At 34.6% G+C, this 22426-nt stretch overlaps 1 protein-coding gene and 1 non-coding gene across 2 annotated transcripts in view; one reads left to right on the top strand and one right to left on the bottom strand.

Annotated features, from left to right (window-relative positions):
- Positions 1–14597, bottom strand: part of for (cGMP-dependent protein kinase for) — a 90355-nt gene extending 75758 nt beyond the window's left edge. Inside the window, exons 1-2 of the mRNA XM_065350271.1 lie at positions 14031–14597; positions 11198–11453 (exon numbers count right to left, since the gene is read on the bottom strand). Coding sequence (XP_065206343.1) covers positions 11198–11453; positions 14031–14166 — 392 coding nt within the window. The 5' untranslated portion in view covers positions 14167–14597. The remainder of the gene's footprint in view (positions 1–11197; positions 11454–14030) is intronic.
- A 5858-nt stretch (positions 14598–20455) lies between these two features.
- Positions 20456–20527, top strand: TRNAC-GCA (transfer RNA cysteine (anticodon GCA)). The gene has a single exon. It is a non-coding gene; the product is annotated as a tRNA-Cys (tRNA).
- The last annotated feature ends 1899 nt before the right edge of the window (positions 20528–22426 follow it).

Genomic DNA, 22426 nt, shown 5'->3' with positions numbered 1-22426 from the left:
AGGTTTCGTAAAAAAAAAAAAAATACGAATATAATGGGCCAAGAAGATACCAGATAGGTAAGTGGTTATTTTTTGGAAGAGACGATTAATCTACCAAATTATTCATATTAATCAACCGCACTACTTCTTTAAAAAATATACACTGAAAAAATTCGAAACGAGTTGGTATTATGCTGACAAGTGGGAAAGAAAACTCTTATTGCATTTATGAATAGTAATGCTGAACGTGGCTATGCAGCATGCTATTAATAAATTATTAATCCTGTAAAAGGTATAGAAATAATTGATACTCCGTTTCGAAGGTTTGAAGGAATAAGAGGTAGATGACCTGGGTGAATTCAACTAGGTATAATTAAAATTAATGTGAAAATAAAACAAATGAGAGGTAAAATCAACGATCAAACAAAAAGATATAAATTGGTGATTCTCAATCTGCATCAATTTTTACAAATTCTGCCCACTCCAGAGAAGTAGCAATCGACGAGATGTAGAAACCCAAAATTGAAAAATTTTATTAATTAGACTTCGAGTGACTCGTACTTCTTTAAAAAAGAACCAATTAAGGCTCAGTTTTTAGTCGCACGTTCCTCCATGTCTATCAAACGAATTCGATTGTTCAGTTAGTTTATTGGTTTGATGGGCTGCGATAAACATCGAGTCACGAATTCCTAACAGGAAAGGAGAGGAAAGAGGTAAGCTGAGAAAAAAACCATAAAATCGTCCAATCACAAGCATCTAAAATGTATCTGCAATTTTGCACTGAAAATAAGGATAGAAAGAAATAAAACATCTCCTCTCCAAATGAAATCAGAGAGAAAAGCTCTTCAAATTCCATACCTGCGAATTTGGATCAAAATATCCAACAACCCACCTGCCCATTTTTTAAAACAATACATTTTTCAAAATTACATATTCAATGAAAAGATCAATAACAACTGATGATCCAATTTCTATGTTTTCATTTCTTTAAACCCCTCACAGATGCCAATGAATTCAACGAAATACGTATACCTCATGTCCCACTGCACCAATTAAAAAAAATTGGCATTATACTCGTAATTATGGGTTATCACTTGCCAAGTGAAAGCGAGACACAATTTGGACGTGAATAAACTTCGTCAAGTATACATATTGTTAACCTTGAATGGGCAAAATCGAAGCCTCCAGGTGGCGAAAATTATCGTTGTATGATACGACGACAGGTGTGGCTTATTTTGCCGAAAAATCAAACGCGCATGTATTCGAATTCGATGCCCACGCGCCATTGTACGCTGTTTTTAAATTTCGCAATGGCTGAAGGGAATGTTGCGCTAAACCTAAAAACTTTCGCTATTCATTTACATATTTATCGTGGGTAATTTTTTTTTCATTTTATTTTTACGTTTAATCCGTTCAATTAATGGCCATCGTATGCGTAATATTTATAGTTGAGTTTAATTTTTATGAGATGTATATTTGGGTGAATCATCGTAGGATGTAGGCAGTATATAAACGTGATTAGATACACACTCTGATGTCATGAATAATCCGTAACAACAACAAAGTTCCAAACTTTGCGAAAAAATATAAGAATAGTACGGCTAAAGAAAATAAACAAAGACGTGCTGGTTGAAAATAAATTTACCTAGAATTTTAATTGGTCAACAAAAATTTGGATATAAATGGTAGATATGAAAATCGCCCCCAAGGAAAAGTCAATCGAGATGAAACTACCTCAATGGTCAATAATTAATACTGCTTCTATCTAATTATGTACCTCGTTGACCAAATCTGAATTGCTTTTTTTTGATGAAGCTGGCTAAAGAGGTTTTTTTTTTATTTATTCGTCTCATTGATCAAACCTCACCCCCCCCCCCCTACTCAAAGGGATAAAATCACAATTTCCAATGTGGCAAAAACGTGGATTTTTCCAATTCTTGCATAAGCACAAGCGAGACCTTTTTCACAACTTTAAGTTGAAAAATGAGATTTTTAGACTGTTTTTACAAAAAAGTGAGACTTTTTGGAGCTTCTCGCCAAAAAATGACAATACAAAATTTTTTTGTCAGCAAACAAAACTTTTTGAGTAATCTGACGAAGACGAGATTTTTTGCAATTTTTGGCAAAAAGCAAGACTTGGGCAATTTAAATTTTTGAATATTTAAAAAAAATGTAACTCAAGTTAAGCATCCAAAATTTTTAAAAAGTAACCAAATTTAGGTACTATTGGTAACTTTAGTAACTACATAGGTAGGAACACTGGAATTCGAACCACATTTGTCAATTTGATCAAGATATATTTTATACTCGTATTTTCATTCAAAAAATTCAACCACGAAGTTTTGGGAACCATTGACCTCCCTTTTGGAAGACCCACTACCCACTAGGTCAAAATTCATACTACTATTAACTCGAATTAATATATCATACGTTCTATATTCAAATTGTAATTTCAGAGAAATTGATATTTTTGATTTGTTTTAGGTACTCATTTTCACCAACAGAGAGTTTTCTTCAATTTGGAAAAATGTGCTCATCACAGGTAAAAAAATCCAAGATTTTCAATTTCTCAGAAATTGCAATATAAATTGTTGAGTCGGTGAGAACAGAAAGGGGCTAAGTCCATTTCCGCATTTTTCAGGAATAACAAAAAACTGATTAGTTTGAAAATCAAAAATTTTTGGTAAACATGCTTAAGGTCATTGAAAGAGGACCCCAAGACACAATTTTTAGCACTGTTTAGAAAAAAAAATATTCACGTGCGCCGGCGCTGTTGCTGCCTAAACAAATGGGACTTAGACCCTTTCTGCACTCAATCTCCAAAATTTCTCTTGAAATTGCTCGGGCACGAATGGGGCTTGATTCTACATCTCAGTACATCACTTAGACTGCTATCTCGTTAAAATTGACCAAAAACCCCTTGAAGTATAAGACTTTTTACCGAAGTTGTTAATTTTTTCGTCTTTTTTCAGTACAGAGATGAACTTAAATTTCAAAAAAATGGTCTTCTCAAAAATGTTAGTTATTTTTCAAGGAATTCAAAAAATTTAACAAAAAAGTCATCAATGCGGATCCGGTTTTTTTCTGCACCCAAATACCACTTTCCCGGCAGTTTTGCAGAGATCTGACATCACCAGTCGATCCGCCGTACTTTGAAACCCCTATACCTATCTGTGAAAAAAAAATTTCCTAAAATGTGACTTGGTCCCTTTCTGTTCTCACCGATTCAATTATGCATTTCATGTTGGTATTAGTGCACACATGAATTTTGGTCAGATGGTCACCCAAGAAGGAGGTAAGCTGTTCCCAAAATTGCGTGATTCAATTTTTCAAATAAAATTAGCCCTACTAGATACTTACATATAAACCGCAGAAAAAATTGAAAAAGCTCCAATTTCAGGTTAATGAACTATGTAGTTGGATGATTTTCATGATAATGTAAGAAAAAAAATTATGTCCAAAATTGAAATATTTGGGTGGGAAAAATAGTGAAAAATCAGTTTTTTGCATTCGTGGAAACCGCTATAAATGGAAATTTTCGACAGAAATTGCATTTCACTCATTTTGGAAGGGATAGGAATGAAGTAACCGACCTAAAAAAATTCACCACAGGAGTTTTAGAACACAGAGAACAATCAACTTTCAGCGGTTAGTTTCAAAATCCGAGGAAATCACCAGTATTTTACCCCTACTATGCTCTTTTTCAGAGTAATTTTCCTCGTATTGTTTATTCATTTCCAAATTAGCAGTTGTTTCTACTACGGACACCATGAAATTGGGCACCAATCTCCCTAAATAATTATTAAGGCGTAATGAATAAAAACTGAAAGTTCTAAAATTAGGTCACGATAGATACCTTGTGTCAGCGTCTATACGTAATTAAACTTGACGATAATTCCGAAATAATCAGTTCGATCACAGTTGGAATGAGGCCATTACACGACAAACGTAGGGGGCCAATTCATGACATCGACCATCTAAACCAGCCAAGTGTTACAATTCATAGGTAAATACATTCGTATACGAACAATAAATACATACTACAATCCCCTAATCACTGAGGCGGAAAAATTACGCTAAAAAAGACAGTTCAGGTATTCCTGTTGAAAAAGGACACCAACTTAGTCAAAACCCAAAGTTGCACAAACGGCAAACTATCGATCAAAATTTTTGTAAGTGGGTACATATTTCCACAAAAATTCAGTTCCACATCGACCGGGAGAATATCTTGGAAAAACATTCACGTTTCAAATAAACTGAAACGTTTCCGACAGTAATTACAACTAAATTACTTCAATTACCGTAATATTACCAGTAAATAACCGATAATTATTACATATGAAGTGGCAATTTGCTGGGTGATTCGCGATAATTTTTGTGTATTATTGTTTTGGTGACATTAGTGATATTTATTCGAGTGTGGAAAATTACTTCACGATCGAGTATATTACTGATTCGCTACCTGACACTTATGAATGTAGATAGTATAGACAGATACAAGAATTAAATACAATACTCGTACGTGCACGTAAAAATACCTAAGCTGGCTGACAGAAATAATAAAGGTAAAAGGTTACCGACGTATTTTTAGAATCGAAATCACGTATGTAGTTTTAATTTAGTCTTCTCGATCTAATATACGAACGAAATCGCGGACAACATGTCCATCGAAAATTATACCAGCGGATCGCGATACGGATAGTGATACCTTTCAAGTACCGGCATGATGGAAAGGTTGCATATACACGGCCTTAAATGGCGCCACGAACGAAAACTTTCCATACATTTGTCGCGTCTATGGCTTTGGTGGCCTGTTGGTTTGGTGTACTACCATGGCGCTGGCTCGCGATAAAGAAAAGTGTGATTACTTTATTTGTTCGTTTAACTACCGTTGGTTGTTTATTATTGCCAAGTTGTTTTGTTTGCAGAAGCTCTAGAGATAATATTTATTTGGGATGAGCATAAGTGCGTGTGTATATCTTTCTACAATTCGAGTGAATTTTGCAGAAGTTAATAGTAGGTACCTATTTAGAAGTTGATTTTGGAAAGCAGGATTGGAAATTTTTCACCGGCGTCAAATCGCCGCGAAATTACCACCCGGAATTTACAAATCCACGACGAGTCGTAATTGCCGCATTCGGCTCTGTTTTGAACTTTTCTCCAACCATTGTCATCTTATTATTGACGGATAATTTGGGATATTGCCAGATTCACACGGTAAAATAAAACCAGTTTGGTCTAGTTAACGCCCTACATCGTCAGATTTAGTTTTTTCTGTTCTCTTTTCACCGATATAGGACCGTTTTAATCCAATGTTTTTTTAAATCATGAAACATATTTTGGAATATTCAAATAATCTAAGATACGCAAAAGATAATGGAGATATGGTTGAATGTTGATAGATGGAAAGTTCATTTATTAGGTGTTTTCCTATAATCTCGATTTGAATACATAGTTTCATTCTACCTTGTGAATAATTACTGAACGCTCTGGCTGACTCAAGTTGAAATTTTTTTTAGTTTTTCATACCTCTTTTATTAATTTTATCTACATTTATAAATTTGTCATGCAAACTCTTTTTATCATTATTGTGTAGAATGACGTACTAATTCGAAATTAACATCTTCACTTAGATATATATAAAAAAAAAAAAAAAACATCAGTAAAAAGAGTGGAGTACGAAAAGAAGAAAAAAACACTGAAGTAAATTTTTAAAAAAATATACGTACATCTTCATAAATGAAATATAATTAATATCCAACATTTAAAATACGCTAAAAAAATCTGCACAAATATTTTAAAGTTTTTTCAAATTTAAATTTTTTGAAACAGTTCAGTGTTTTGCGTTGGAAACACGATAACGAAGATATGGAAAAATATTTCAAATGAAAGCTGTAGACGATCAAAATCTATCATTTTCTGTTTTGAGAATTTTTTCACAGCTGACAGCGAAGAACATTGTTTGAGGAAAGAAATTTGAATGATCCATCAAAAAGGAAGCAAACGAATGGCCGTTCAACGCTGTCTGTTTATCATTTCGAGGAAAATATGCGATTAACAATTTATTCGTGCTTCGCATAAATAAACGAAAATTATCAATCACTTAACTCACAATCATAATTCATTCCGTCGAAAGGAGGAAAATTAGCAGAATAAATAACGAAGAGTTCTTAGTGCATTACCATTTCAATTTGTGACCTTCTTCCGCATTTTGAAAAATTTTCCACTTTTTGATACATTTTGAAAGCTACAAATAAACAAGTTGAAGTGCGAAGAAAATCATGAAGGTAGTAAAGGCACAGAAGGATACCTCACAAAGAAATTCTAGCTTCTCGATTAAAAAATTGAGAGCCCTAAAAAGGTTCCAAAATGGTTTAAAAATTGTGTAAATCACGAAAAAACATAATAGGTAAGCATTTTTTGAAAGGGCTCAAAGAAAAAATTGCGTACAATCCTGTAAACGGCGCGTATGAAAATCTTCTAATCAGATCAATATTCGATAAACTTTCTCCACCGGCCAAGGCCAGGATCCGAGTCAAAAAAAAAAAAGACACCTTTTTCATCCGCTAAATACCTCAAGTACTTCATTAGAGTGAAAAACTGAAAAAATATCATTATCTATTTTAGCCTTTTGAAAATTCAGGATATCCGACCGCAATTTACTTATTCGGGGCATATCCGAGTAAGGTAATACGAAAGCAACTCGATCTTATTTGATAATATTAAGTGATTACTCGGAAAGTTCAGGAAGTTGAGGCTTCATAGACGAAACGTGGCCATCTAACGTTTCTAAATATACCTACCTTAAACTTAATTTCACAAATTTTAGAACTTCTCAGAATTCATGGCCAAGTTAACGCAGATATTTCGAAAAAGATATTGAATACTTAATAATCTTGCATCATCTTTCTTACGAGGTTTCGAAACGTTGAGATGGTCGATAAGCTCACTATAGCAAAATCATTCAGAATTGGAGGTTTTTATACTTCGATATATGTTTTTGATATTAAACATTGCGGAATTGATTTGCCCAAGATTTGGAAATTTTAATACATAATGTACATAATTTCATAAAAACGAACTGTATTTGCAATGTTGATTCACTATTCACAGCTTTTTAGCCTTTTCAGGCACCACCATTGCGTAATTATTAGTATTATTTCAGTAGCAAAACTGTCGTGTTGATTGGTACTGAAAGAATTTGGCTAATAATTTAAGCTATAATTTTCAAATAGGTACATACGAGTAGATGAAATAAATTCCATTGCCATTTTCAACAGGTATAGCTAAAAAAAAAAATTTGAAATGAAAAAATTAACTGATCATAAGACAGAGTAAGATTCATTTTTTCCTAAAAGACTTTGTTTCGAGATCCATTGGACAGAAGTTTGAAAGTGCAATTTTGATTAATTGCATTATAATGAAAAATTTTGATTTTTTTTTCAATGAAATATTTTCAATAATTTTAACGAATTTTTAATAATTTTTGCACATGATACTCAACAGAATTTGATCACATTTTTTAAATCAATACCTACTTGTATGATTTTAATCAATGTTCGTGCACTTATATCTATGATTTTCAGAAAAACAGTGAGTTTAACGCAAAATATCAGTAACGTATTCTTTATATCACCCTTGAGAAATGGTATAATGCAAGGTATCGAGACGTCCTCGTCGCGGTTCTGATTTCATTGCCATTTTACTCAAAGTACCTAATTGATTAAAATGTTTGGATAATCGGACATGTTTTCTAACAAGTTACCACGGGCGGTTTCCGGTAGATTGGATACAGTAAATCTCCTCCTTATTCATATGAAAAAAAAAAATCATTGAAAATCTTAACAAACTCAGGTCAAGACAAAAGTTCTTACCAAACCTTCCCAGATATACCTCAATATAAAAATTTTTCAACATTTTTGAGATTCGTATACCAAGAAATGGTACCTTTACCTATTACACTTACAAAATGAAATTTTAGAAAATTTTCACATTCGAAAAAAATACCTTAAGGATCAAATGGTTCGCAGGGTAGGTACTTCAAATTTTTTCATCCAAAGCGATCTCGTCCTCCTTTTCCCTATTCCATTTTACTCCTGGTATAGATTCAAAATGAGTTATCTTCGAACATCGAGACTTTTGATATCCTCCCTCTATATACATCATAAATTTTCAAACTACACTCATGACTACTTTTTTTTTCATTAGAAAAATCCATCATTACGTTTCAAAATGTAAATCATACGTGAAGTTGTGGAAACTTATTCGAGGCAACTAATCAGCATTCTTGAATTCCGTGATTTAAATCGAATTGCGTGCGTCGCCGATGGTCAAATTGTGCACCCGTCTACTAGTATCTATTTAATTAGTATAGGAGAACTGCAGCCAGCTCGAGTCAGGTACAATTACCTTGTTGAGAGCAAGGCGAGCAGTTCAATCATTCAAGATTCTATGCAAAAGAGGCGAAAAAAACATTTGCGGTTGACATACCACTATCCTATATTCTATACCTATCCTATACATTATTTAACCACACTTTGAATACGATATGCCCATTCAATAGAATTAGATACTGAACTGACGTAGGTCTAAATAGGTATATGAGCATGCGCTTTTGTTAAGTTATGAATAATGGTATCGTCAAAAACAGCAAATAAGATATTTATGCAGAAAAATGGCTAATCCTGTCCTCCGATCTTGATAAGTACAGAAATATTCCATATAGGAAGCTGGTAGAGGGACATAAAGGTAGAAGTATTGCCAAATGAAACCTAAGTAACATTTTCTCAGAAGTCGTCATTTTCAAATCACAACAAAAAATGATCATTTTAAAAACTTTCAGAGAATTTCTTAATCAATAGCACAACTCTTTTTGGCTTCTTTCAGCATGCGTCATCAGACTGAAATTTATCGTTCTAGTTTGAATTTTTCCAACTTTTTCCACTCAAATTATAATTTTTTTTTGGAGCATAGTTTTCCCAATACTTCACCATTTATACTTGAATAATATATATTTTTTTAATTCCATCATTCTTTTTGTAGATCAAAAATGAATTTCACCCACTTCGAGTCGTTATTTTCTCAACTCGAATCAATGGTTTTTGAATTACAGGTACGATTTTCACCGATTACAGGGCAATTTTCCGAAACAAATTCCTCGAATGGTTACTTCACGAATCCATGATTCCGCCAATAAATTAAAGGTGAAGTTCACCCCGACTGAACGAGGTGGTATACGAGTATAAGAGTTAGCTTACTCCACAAAATAAATAAAAGTCACCACGGTGAGCCTACTTGAACTCAGCGTCAGCAAAAAGGCGAAGACATCACGAGAAGAAATGAAGTTGCTTCAATTTGAAGGACGTATTTGAATGATAAAAAATCAACAGAAAAATTTGAATCAGTAAGTTTCAAAATGTTCAATTTTAGTGTCGGAATCTATCGAAATTCCTTTTTCAGGAAAACATCTTTCTCTCCTTCCTACAGATTCGCAATTTTTCAGGAAATGGGTGTACGGAGAAGATTTACTATTTTCTTGCTCCCATTCCGTACAATACTAATATTTTCAGTGGCAATTATTTTCATTTGTACTTTTGCACGTAATTGAAAAAAAAAAACTTCCCAGCTCCAGAACTTGCTTTAAGTAATAAAACAAAAATGATCCACATTTTCTGAAATTCAATCCAATTCATTAAAATTTAAATTAGATGAAAATTGATGAAAACCAAGAGCGACTATCCTTCTCCAAAAATTTGATCGCACTCAAGAAACTGATAAAATTGACCAACATCTTAGCTTCGAAGACAGCTTATTGGGACGGAGAAAGGAATTTCAGTATAACGATAATAAAAAAAAATCGAATTGCAATAAAGCTTAAAAAATCTGCATAAAATGACAGTTCAATTGTTGAAGCTTTGGTGGCGGGAGAGACCATTACATATCCAGCAATGGCTTCTGGGGGGGGGGGGGGCAACTTGGGCGATTACTCGCCTTGCGGATGAAATTTTAAAATTAAACATAAAAATGGACGTATTTTTGTTTTTTGAACCTATTTTTCAATTTGCTCTCGCTTACCTCGAACAGTATTTTGCCTTCATTTTCATAAAATTATCATACTCGTACATCATAAAGCATTATCAGAAAATTTCCTCAAATTTCAACTTTTAATGCCTAAAAATCTGGATTTGCCCCCGCCTTGGCAAAATCTTGTCTACGCCATGCGCCACTGCTATCAAGTTGTCGACTTCACGTGATATTTCAAATTGAGATGATTGAAAAATATTTCTTTCAACCATACAAAAGATTCAATTTTAAAATCGCAGTAAAGCTGACAACGTCCGAGAAATATAAATCCATCAACGAAACAAGAAGAAGACCGCGTTATAACTCATAATGGATTAGATACTCGCAGTTCAAAAATAGAAGGTAAAACGCTAAATAAGTGATACGGTATCGGAATACCAAAGGCACCGCAAATATAATTAGCATTCGATGAAAACACGTAATTGGAAACTTTTAAAATAAATGCACGTGGGAAAAAAATTTCTCACACCAGACGAATGAATAATGTAAAAAACACTGAGTATAGGTAAATTGATAATAATATTGCAACGCCAGCGCTACGTCCATTTGCGGAATAAAATTTCAAACTTGTGAGACATTTTAGGTCATATATGTACGTATTCATGCGGGTTAGAAATAGGTACCCACGATTTTGCTAATTTCACTAACACTGGAAACCTGCACTTCGAATAGGATAAAACCACCTCCCGACAGAAGCACTGGAATCCACAGGTGGTCGCCTTCCAACAGCTTAATGACCCATAAAATTCTTTGAACGCGATTCGCATCCACTTTATCTCTGCTATTCAAAAGACGAATCGCAGAAGCTACTGTTTTAAAAATAAAACACCCAAGCGATATGGTGCCATTTTCTATAATTCATTCGCCATATTTTGCCACCCTCGCTCAGTCTCTCAGAGCAAGCTACAAGTGTATTCATTTCAATGTAATTTGTTTTTGTATATTCACCCACCTGAGAGGACGTTTCCTCATATGCTTCTATCACACACTCTCTCGAATTCCATATTTTGCTTCATTGCCTTTCGCCATCTCTCGAAGTCGAGCCTCCCATTTCTCATAGTCAATAGAATTTTGAAAAGGAGTACTAACTCCAAACAATTATATAGGTACGAATTACGATGCAACGAAAAATTACCTGTCATTCTTCGGATACGTTTGGAATTTCTTCTGACTCAAATCGTGGATGGTTTGCGGTTCGGCTGAAATTCCTTGAGCTCGTTGCTTTCGTACTCGAGTTTGAGCACCACCACCGAAAGATGTTTCGCCTCTTTTGAATAATACACTCTGGAATTTATCGAGTTGTGATCGTAAATCGACAATCTCCTGCTCTTTCACTTGGAGCATTTTCTCGAGTTTTTCTATCTTCTCCTGCATCTCCTGCATCTTTTGAGCTGGAACAAAAACGAAAAAAATCAGATACCAGAATCGATAACCAAAATAATAAATAACTAACGATCTAGTCTCACTAAGGAACACGAGTATTGTACATAATGGTAGACACTTTCGTTGGTAATTTTTCAAAATTATGACAACGCAGCGAATGTAAATCACCTGTTCAATATCAAACGCAGTGGAGGCGAATTTGAATTTCGCCGCGATCAATTTACGATTTATAAACACCAAGAAGGAAGTTCGTCATTTTCTCGCCCCTACCCCCTCAATCAAACGTCGTCATCTCGATTACAAATTGTATCATTATAGAAACACGCGAATCACGAAGACACGTTACATATTACGAAAGTAACGTAATCTTGGGAAACATAAGAAGAATACCTACGTAATTTCTTTCTTTTAATATATCACAGAGACGATTATATTTAACCGCATGAAGGAAGTATTAAATTAGCTGACAAGGTGCAGCGCAGGCTGAACTCCCGCATGATACTACATAGATTTATATAGACATACCAATGAAAGCGTTACAACAAAATACTACAGTGACGTAATCATAATAATTTTTATCCACGATCATCGGCAGCGAATCACCATCACCGCGCCGGCGACGACATGCGACGACTGAAATATTGCGTCGTCGTCGTTGTAAGTATTGACGACATACGAGTATTTCCCTATTTATACGAAATTTTCGCCTTTCGGCCCGAAAAAGGTTCATAGTCGAGTCGAATAACGCGTGCTGGAAATAATTTCGCTTCGACAGCGTATTCTAATTTGAAAATTTGCTTCGATGACTAATTTTCATTGTCGATTCGTTCTTAATACTTGTAATTTATATACGATAAGCCAATAATAGATTGTTAAGTAGGAAATTAACCGTATCACGCGGACTGTTAGCAATCAAAACGCAGACTTCTCCGTTTCTCTCTGGCATGACTACCCCAACGGATACGAACGGCGCAGATAAGAAGCAATAATTATGAAATACGCTGTTATCTCGCTAAAATAAGCATACTGTATTATCGTCGAATATTAAAACTTCGATAAATCAACGTGGTATAGGCAATACGCCATTTCAATATTCCATTAACCTCCTTTGTATCGAATCCATTTTCATATATAACCGGAAGAAATCTCGAATAGACTTGTTTAACGATCGTTCAGTCTTCACTACCTGAACTTTTGATGGTACTGATTCGTGTAGGATGCTGATGCACAGAATAGGTACGATGAACGGTTCACAAATTATCTACTCGACGCCGGCAGTTGAACTTTCCATATCTTTGATCAACATAGTAATAACGTTGGAAATTAGGAGTAATTTCGAAGTATCAAGAACTAATCCTTCGTAGCCACGTTCGGTAATCTAACGCTAGCAGTAATTGATTAAAATATCGACGGCGTGATTCACCATCACTTCGAACTGGCACTAATTTTACTCCATATTTCGTAGAGGAAATGATCTCAGGCACAGTCTTGGTCTGGTATATTCGTAGACCACCAGTTGAGCAATTGATAGTGTTCGTCGATAATTCAGGATCACATTTAAATCGTACTGATACCAGCAGACACCTGTTGAATGTTCGATTCAGTTCGTCTAAACAGTCCAGAATTGGGTACATTTCGTTCAAGATGATGTATGTACCTGCAGCCCATCAAGATGATATTCGATTAGTACTAATACCAGTAAACACTACTTGAATGCCATACCACGAATGCAGACCAGAATCATGTTCATTTCGTTCAGAAACACATATTCATTCGAGTTGATCGAACGATCCGCCATCTTCGATGCCACTGACCGCAGGATACACTGATCCGAAGGCGTATATACAACAAATCGCCTCCATAATCATAATATACCACACAAGGAACTACAAAAATGATCAGAAAAATGATTAATATACATCGAGTAAGTATTCGAGTAAACTCGTTAAGATCAACACGAAGGCGAATGAGATCAGATAATGGTACAAGTATGGCGAATTTCGGCATATTTAAGGCTACACTACGTGCCATTTGTAAGATTCTTATCACAAGGTGGCTGTCCTTACAGATTTGCGCCAGTTACAAAAGGTGTGTGGTATGCAATTAGTCACGAAGATTCTGGAAGGACATCTACCTTCGTGCAGACAAATTTCGACTCGTTCAATTCGGCACCAAACACCAACCAAACCAAACACGGCGTACCAGATTGGTTAGCTTATCGAACTGGACGTTATTGGGTTGCATTTCTTTCACGAATTTTACACGTTCTAATGTGATCGGTTCGGATCGGATGCGATGGTTTTGCATGCAGATCTTCGATGGCTTATCGTATACGTAAGTACACCAAGTGTGTACGTCCAAACCAGACATGAAATTTGTCACCGAAACAGGTTCTAAATTAGAATGCAGAGAGCATGGAATCGACCGACAAGGCGACGTTTGCAAACTTTTTCTCGTTTTCGCTCAAAATACATGGATAGTACACGTAAACGGCGGTAATCCTACAGTAGACTCTTACATTATAAATGTATATACTCGTGTTCGGTTAAGAATAAAATACAGATTTTTTACTTATAGCCGCTAACCTTCGGTCATGTTGCTAAAATGTTGGTAAACAGGTTTAATATTTTCACTTATGCCACCAACAGCACTGGTATTCTCTTCGCCGCCTACAAAAAGACGGTCCGATTTAAAACAACCGCATAAACTACGAAATTGCATCAAACTACGTGAACACCCGATAGCGGCGAAGACTTGACAAAACAGGCAGCACAAATTGCCCACAAAGCGCGCGCAAAAAAAGGCAGACAATTTTTTACTCGAAATACGCTATCATTATCATTATTGAAGCCAACGACAACCGCTTCTTCTTCGGAAAATAAACAACAAATGAGACGAATTAACTTGACACTTGTACGATCTACGATGATCAAGCTACACGCAAGAACACAGCCATAATAGCACTAAAGATACGTCTAAGATTGATAAAAAAAAAATCATCAATACTGTTAACCCAGATTATATCACGAGTGTGTAATCATGAGAGTGAAGTGAAAAAAAAACGCGAAATACATGTACAATTGATTACCGCACAATTCATGCACATGTTATGAGTACACTACTGCGAAAGCACTGAACTCGTCTTATTGCTCGTTGATCACCGAAAATGCCTGCCACAATCAACCTTGCCGCCGGTAATCCCCCCACCATCATGTTAGAACAGAACTACTTGTTGAGTTACTCTGCGCGTGCGTATCTCATTCTATGAATAGACATTCATGGTCATATTAAATCAGTGGTTACAATCGTAAGAGACGTTCGCAGGGGTTACTAAGCTGCGTTTTCTTTTCAACGTAGACACGTTACGTTACAACATCCCATAAAGATAAACTGAAAGAGGTTACGCCAAAAAGAAGATACTTAGGTAGTTAATGGTTATACGGTTTTGAAATCGTCCATCGACTGATGTGACGTCATCCAGAAGAAGCTAGAAAGTAGAGATACATTGTTTACAATGCATTTTTACATGACAAAAGTTGCGTTTTTTAAATTTTTTGACCAAGTGAAAGGGTTTACGTGAAATTTTTGTTGGAAAAGACTTGAAGATATCAAAATTTACTACCGATTGGTATAAATTTTTTTTCAATTTTGTGATAATACAATTTTATAATTATTTTTATCCGCAGATTTTCACTGCACGTCAACTTCATACTAACAAGGGAACCTCTTGAGGTGTCACACTCCGATTTGAACGGAACCACGATTTTTGGAAAGAGCATAGTTTAAAACCCCCAAAACCAAATTTTCAGCTTCCCAAGTTCATTTTTCGATTTTTGGCGAATTTTTGAAAATTCAAAATTGACTGTTTTTGGCGAATTATGCTTTTTTTAGAAAAAGTACGTACCTGATCAGTAAAAATGGTCAAAATAAGTCCCAAAACTAATATTAATTACCAAAATCCAAATTGTACCATTTTCAACCATTCTGGAGCCTCCAGCGCGATTTTTCAATTTCTCCAGAATTTTGAATTTGCTCCAGAAGGCGTGAAAATGCAGTTGGGCAGCTAAAAATCCAGTTGTATATTAATCTCGACCTGTTTAACGAGTTTATCCACATTTGAGCCGATTTTGAGAGTGACACCTCAAGTGGCTTTTTGACCAGCTTTTTTCAAAATTAAAAAATCAAAAAAATCAAAAGATAACTGTTTGTGAGTAAATTTTTGAAATTTGTGCGAATCGCTGTATTTCTTCAAGAACTAACCCCCCGGAGCGCAAATTCTACCATTTCCAGCCGTTTTGGAGCGAGAGTGACACCTCAAAAAACCACTCTTGAGGTGTCACTCTCAAAATCGGCTCAAATGTGGATAAACTCGTTAAACAGGTCGAGATTAATATACAACTCGATTTTTAGCTGCTCAACTGCATATTCACGCTTTCTGGAGCAAATTCAAAATTCTGGAGAAATTGAAAAATCGCGCTGGAGGCTCCAGAATGGCTGAAAATGGTAAAATTTGGATTTGGGTAATTAATATTATTTTTGGGACTTATTTTGACCATTTTTACTGATCAGGTACGTACTTTTTTTAAAAAAGGCATAATTCGCCAAAAACAGTCAATTTTGAATTTTCAAAAATTCGCCAAAAATCGAAAAATGAACTTGGGAAGCTGAAAATTTGGTTTTGCGGGTTTCAGACTATGCTCTTTCCAAAAATCGCGGTCCCTTTCAAATCGGAGTGTGACACCTAAAGAGATTCCCTTGTAAGTACAATTACACAAAATGTTCAGAATTTTTTGCTCTTCAATTTGGTTTTTTAATCGAAGCGCTAGCGCTAGCTTTTGTTGTTCAGTTATTAAAGTTGGAAGGCGTAAAAACATGTCTCAATTGTCTCATGGAGTAAAAAAAATTCAGATTTAATTAATTAAAATTATAGGTACTCAAAATTTATTATTAGTGACTAGTGAGAGTATGGGTTTTTGAAAAACTAGAACATGCAAAATTTTATTGTCTTTACCATGATTTTCCCCTTAAAACGCTAGTTTCAAATTCAAATGTTCAAAAGTTATTCAAGTTCAATCAAAGTTGCAGAAAGTTTGACAAAGGGGCGAGAGGGTTTCATATCATTGTAATTTAAATGTAAACAAATTTGATATTTCATTGAAATGAATGAAAATATGATTCATTTCTAGTTTAAACGTTTATTTCACCGGATTTATTTATGATTACTTATTGCAATTTGAATAGCATAAAATTCTGAACATGTTGGCATGATGATAAATGATAATTTAACACCCATGTTCCGACTGAAAATAAAGTTAGATTTTTGCTACGCGCGCCATGTCATGTTTTACAACTTTGAACTTTTAACAATATTTTTTGAACGATAAAAAAGCTAGCACTTCGAATAAAAAAACAAATTGAAAAGCGAAACATTCCGAACATATTGTATTTCAAAACACCAAAATGATTGCTGAAAATATCGAGTAATTTTAATGTAAAGTTGACATACTGTAAAAATCCGAGAACAAAAACAATTATAAAATCGTAGTTACTACATAAAATTAGAAAAAAATATACCAATCAATAGAGAATGTTAATATCTATGAATAATGTTCTGAATAAAATTTTACTAGACCTCTTCCTTTTGCTAAAAAAATTAAAAAACCATGAAAAATTACGCGATCATCATTGTATTAATGTAGGATCTCCTTTCAAGTGACGTCACACACCTGGTACCGAAAAAAGGACGGTGTCGTCCCGTTTCTTCGAGTAAAACGGGTTTTGGAGTAACCTTTTTCAGTTTACAGATGTTGGTTACGTTAACGTTATGCATTATTCTTCTTACGTTATAATCGTGTAATAACCAAGTCGAGGTTTACTTTACTTACACATACGTTTCTTTCTTTATATCTACATAGATCTACGTAGTACGTATGGTTGTAATAAATTATACACGAAGAAATTCGCCGGCTAATTTTTCACGTTGAATTTAGCCCGAAACAAGACCATCGGAGACTTGTGACATTGTACAGAAAAAGAAAAAGTAAATATCGTGTAAACAAAGTTAAATTCGTTTCAGTTACGTTTTTCACGATAAATAGTTATTATTATTGGTAGACAGGCACTTAGAGACTGACTAGGTTGGGTATAAAAATAAATTTAAATACCTGCATGTCGATAAAGTTAATCGAAAAATCGTAAATAAACTTCTAAAAATAATAAAATTCATTATACAAATTAAGTATGATGTCTGGTCAACGAAGAAAATGGTTAACCAATTTACAAAGAATGCCTCATTACGAATTACGATCGTTATAAATTATCATACACTAAATATCGCATGGCTCATTAAGGTTCCATCGAAGAAAATGCAAAAGACAAAGACCAATAAAACGTTATCTTTCGAAAAGGTACCCAACCAATTCAAAATAAATTCACATTCATTTAATTATTTCAGTACCTAATGAAATCAATAATTTGATGCTAGACCAAAAGAAGAAGGAGCTCAACAGATTACTTATGCTCATCACTTCCAAAAGCAGGAAAAACGATATGAAAATAATCATAGCAAATTGAACTCAACAGCAGGGCAGAAAACAACAAAAATTTTAACCCATTTTAACAAATTGCATGGCACTTTTTATTTCAAAAATCTCAAAAATCATGACTCAATTTTGAGCTCAAAATCTTTCCAAAATTCTCAAAAAACGTTTTTGTCCAAATATTGTAGTTTTTCGCAAAATTTTAACCCATTTTGATGAATCACGTGGCACTTTTCCAAAAATTTCAAAAATTATGGCTCAGTTTTGAGCTCAAAATTCTTCAAAAAATTTTTTTTTAAATTCTCGTTGAAATATTAGAATATTTCGCGAAATTTCAATCCATTTTGATAAGTCACGTCAGTTGCATGGCACTTTTTCAAAAATCTCAAAAATCATGACTCGATCGAAATTTTGGCAAAAACCTCAAAAATCATGACGCAATTTTGAGCTCGAAATTCTTCAAAAAACATTCTCGTCGAAATATTTGAATTTCTCGCAAAATTTCAGCTCATTTCGATAAATCGCTAAATCCCTTATGAATAATTTTACAACAATTCTATTTTACTCAAAATTCAAAATTGGAGGGGGTGCGACTTTGAAATTTAAATGCGCCTCATTGTGATAGTTGTTCTTCGAGAACTTTAATTCATGTTTAATAAGAGCAAATTTTGAATGCTTATTAACGCCTTTAATATGACAGACAGGCAAAATCCCTACTTGACCACTTTTGAAGACCACAAAGAGACCTGCAAAAGGAACCTTGTTCAACTTTTGTCTATCTGTGATGATAACTGAATTGAAGACCAATGAAGGAATTTGGAAGTTTTTAAGCTGCATGAGAGTAATTAACCAGAGAAAGTTCGTAAGCTGTAAGTACATATAGCTCCTTCAACATGAGTATTGAGACAAAATTACAAATAATAGAATTTCAAGCTGAGAGGGCGTGTTCCCATCACACAATGAAAGGAACAAATCTCATTTCATACACGTTTCTTCTCACTTCAAATGTCTCAAAAATTGCATCAATTTCAAAAAAAAAAAAAAACCAAAGCAAGCAAACAGCAAAGCCACCAGAAAAACAGATTTTTCTACAACAAATACGATAACTTACCCATAATCTCAGAATCGCTAGTGTCAGGTTCAGGCATAATGTTTATTTCAATGGTTTCGTGTGCTAGAACTTCACATTCCATGGTCTCATTTCTTTATCGTTGCAGCGAAAATATAGCGCCAAATTCAAGGAACAGTGACAAAACAAAACGTAGGTAGGTATGAGTTGAATGTTTCGTATGCGTAAACAATTAACAATCAATCTAGAACACATTTTCGCGACGATAATACTCATTTAAGTGGTCACGGTTCGAATCATCTAGCGCGTAATTTGCATCTCTATTTCCCCTAAACCAAAATTTTAGATAATTATAGATGAAAAAAGCTTCGGATACTTTTTCAGATCCCTTATATTAATGTACTAATGAGGAAACAAGCCTATAGAACAGGGGAAGGGGGCATACAGGGGCACGATAGAATATTCATCTGTTTCTGTTTTCTGTATGAAAAGATTACCTACCTATTTATCGAATAGGATAGGATAGGTATTGTAAATGAAACTTTTCAATGCAATTTGCCCCCTCCTCCTCCTGTTTATTTCCCCGTTACTATACTCGTTCCGAGCAATGATCAGTCTGCATGTGCATTAAAATGATGAATAGAATAAGATATTCACTTAGATAGGTAGGTACCTATCAACCTAACCTACTAATACTTTCACGCAACATCATCAACGTGCCAATTTTGTACTACAAGTTTTTTTCGACCGATTACCTATACCTACCTACCTGTCTAAAAGCATAACAATTTTGAACTCATTTTATAATTTCTACGAAGAAGCACCGTTGTCGTCGTCGTCGAAAAAAGAGGTATGAAATTAATAACAACTGATGGCAAAAATTCATCATTCGACGATAAAAGTGATAACAAATGACACGATAATAAAGCTAAGGTAGGTAAGGTAGAGAAACGCAGGGTGCGACCGAGTACGTAGAGTTATTATCGCCATTATTAAGGTATGTCGACGTTGTAAACAATTGCATATTCTTCATAGAGGAATCAATTTCATATTGTAAAAAAAATTACGTGAAATTATTCGACAAATAAGAAACAATAGTATAGTCCGTTTCATATAAGGAGCGCATAAAACACTCCGAAGATAGGTACTGGAAAGTTCAACAGACATTTGATGTTGTCCAATGAAAAATCGTGATTACGACAAAAAGAATTTTCATTGGAGAAGACTGGAATTTTTCAAAAATACGCGATTGGGTGAAATCTCAACTTTCCAGTTTTCTTTCGGTGTTTTATGCCTTCACATGGAATGAAATGGACCATGAATATTTCAAAACAATTGGTTACAAACATATCCTGAACGTAGCGTTGCTAGTCTGGCGAGTTTTCTACCGATTTCACCATGTGGGGGTATAGCTCAGTGGTAGAGCATTCGACTGCAGATCGAGAGGTCCCCGGTTCAAACCCGGGTGCCCCCTAAAATTTTTTAATTTTTTTTTCAAATTTTTCTTACAAACTGATTGATGACCATCGAATTGTAATATTTTTCGTAATTTAAACCGATATTTTCCCCGAATAAAGCTTATTTACACGAATGAAAGAGGTCACAGTATCTTTCAACTTACAGCACAACTTGTTGCCATTCAATTTCACAATGATAACGCACATTTCCACTGTACTTGCTTCGAAAAACAATCAAGATTACTGATTCCGCGAAAAAAGATAAAAACCTCGAACTTTGGTATCAATTTTCAGACTATGTAACTTCGCAAAACGTAAACGCGACACAACACCGTAATATTCGAAATCGAAAAAAAAATGAATACTAACACATAAACCTATGACGATTATTGAACGAGGAAAATAACGTAGCTATGGCAGGTGTTTTTTTTTTCATAAAATACGACAAAATTTATTTGAAACGTTACGTACATAATTCGCAAACTGAACCGCTTTTCATGGTGCAAGTTCATTTTTCGAAATTTAAAAATAAAATCATCGTTGAACGATGTAATGTAACGATCGAGAAGCAGAGTTTATAGGTACCTCTACCTACCTATGTTATAAATGATTCTAGTTCGTTGAGATTACCTTTGAGGAGCGAACCAATTATAAATAATATCTTCAGATGGTGCAGCACCGAGCTGTTTTATGGGTAGCCTATAAATTGATTTACCATTTCAGAATATGAATAAACATCGATTATGTATGGCGTAGGTCTAGGTACTCGAACGTTCATTTTATTTTTTTAAATTTTCCAATACAATAAATTTATGTTCAAGGTGAAATGAAGTCGGCAGCTTGACTGCTCTTTGAAAAATACTCTAACAAAATAATCATCGTCGAACCGCATACATTATAATCAGCGAAATGAGTTCAAGTTCGTCTACATTTCGTAGAGAGCGCTGAATTGATGAGCGTGGTGATGAGGATGTTATGTAGAGGGCGTTTTATGGTAGAAAAGAGCTTTATTATTTTTTATACGAAGCTCTGAACTCTGAAGAGAATATAATGGGAATGGGAATACAGTAAAGGGGCGCGACGAATGAGATGAGAATGAATTATATGGACAATAGGTATTAGGTACTCAATTTTTCGCAAATTTTTTCATTGATTTGAGAATCTCTTTGCATGGAAGAGCGATTTTCAAGCGGAATAATTTAGATTACAGAAGCATAAAAACAGTAGGTAGGTAATTTTCTATTTCTTCCGTATTTTGAATTTGCGGAAATGCCGAAATTCTCCCTCAGTCCCTCAGGGCGTTAGTTATGAAATAAGCTGCTCAAAAAACCACTCTTGAGGTGTCACTCCCAAAATCAGCTCAAATGTGGATAAACTCGTTAAACAGATCGAGTATAACACACAACTCGATTTTTAGCTGTCCAATTTCATATTCACGCCTTCTGAGAAGCAAATTCAAAATTCTGGAGAAATTGAAAATCGCCCTGGAGACTCCAGATCGGCTGGAAACGGCAAAATTCGTCCTCGAGAGGTTAGTTGTAGACGAATACAGCGATTCGCGCAAATTTCAAAAATTTCCTGGCAAACGTGATACTTTTGATTTTTTGGATATATTTTTATTATTAAAAGAGCTGGACAAAAAACCATTCTTGAGGTGTCCCTCCCAAAATCGGCTCAAATGTGGATAAACTCGTTAAATAGGTCGAATATAATGCACAACTCGATTTTTAGTTGCCCAGCTTCATATTCACGCCTTCTGGAACAAATCCAAAATTCTGGAGAAATTGAAAAATCGCGCTGGATGCTCCAGAATAGCTGGAAATGGTGAAATTTGAATTTGGGGAATTAATATCAGTTTTTGGACTTATTTTTATCATTTTTATTCATCAAGTAAGTACGTACTTTTTAAAAAAAAC

Source organism: Planococcus citri, chromosome 2 (genome assembly GCF_950023065.1).
Source record: "Planococcus citri chromosome 2, ihPlaCitr1.1, whole genome shotgun sequence".
Taxonomy (NCBI): Eukaryota; Metazoa; Arthropoda; class Insecta; order Hemiptera; family Pseudococcidae; genus Planococcus; species Planococcus citri.
This window is presented reverse-complemented; position numbering and strand designations above follow the sequence as displayed.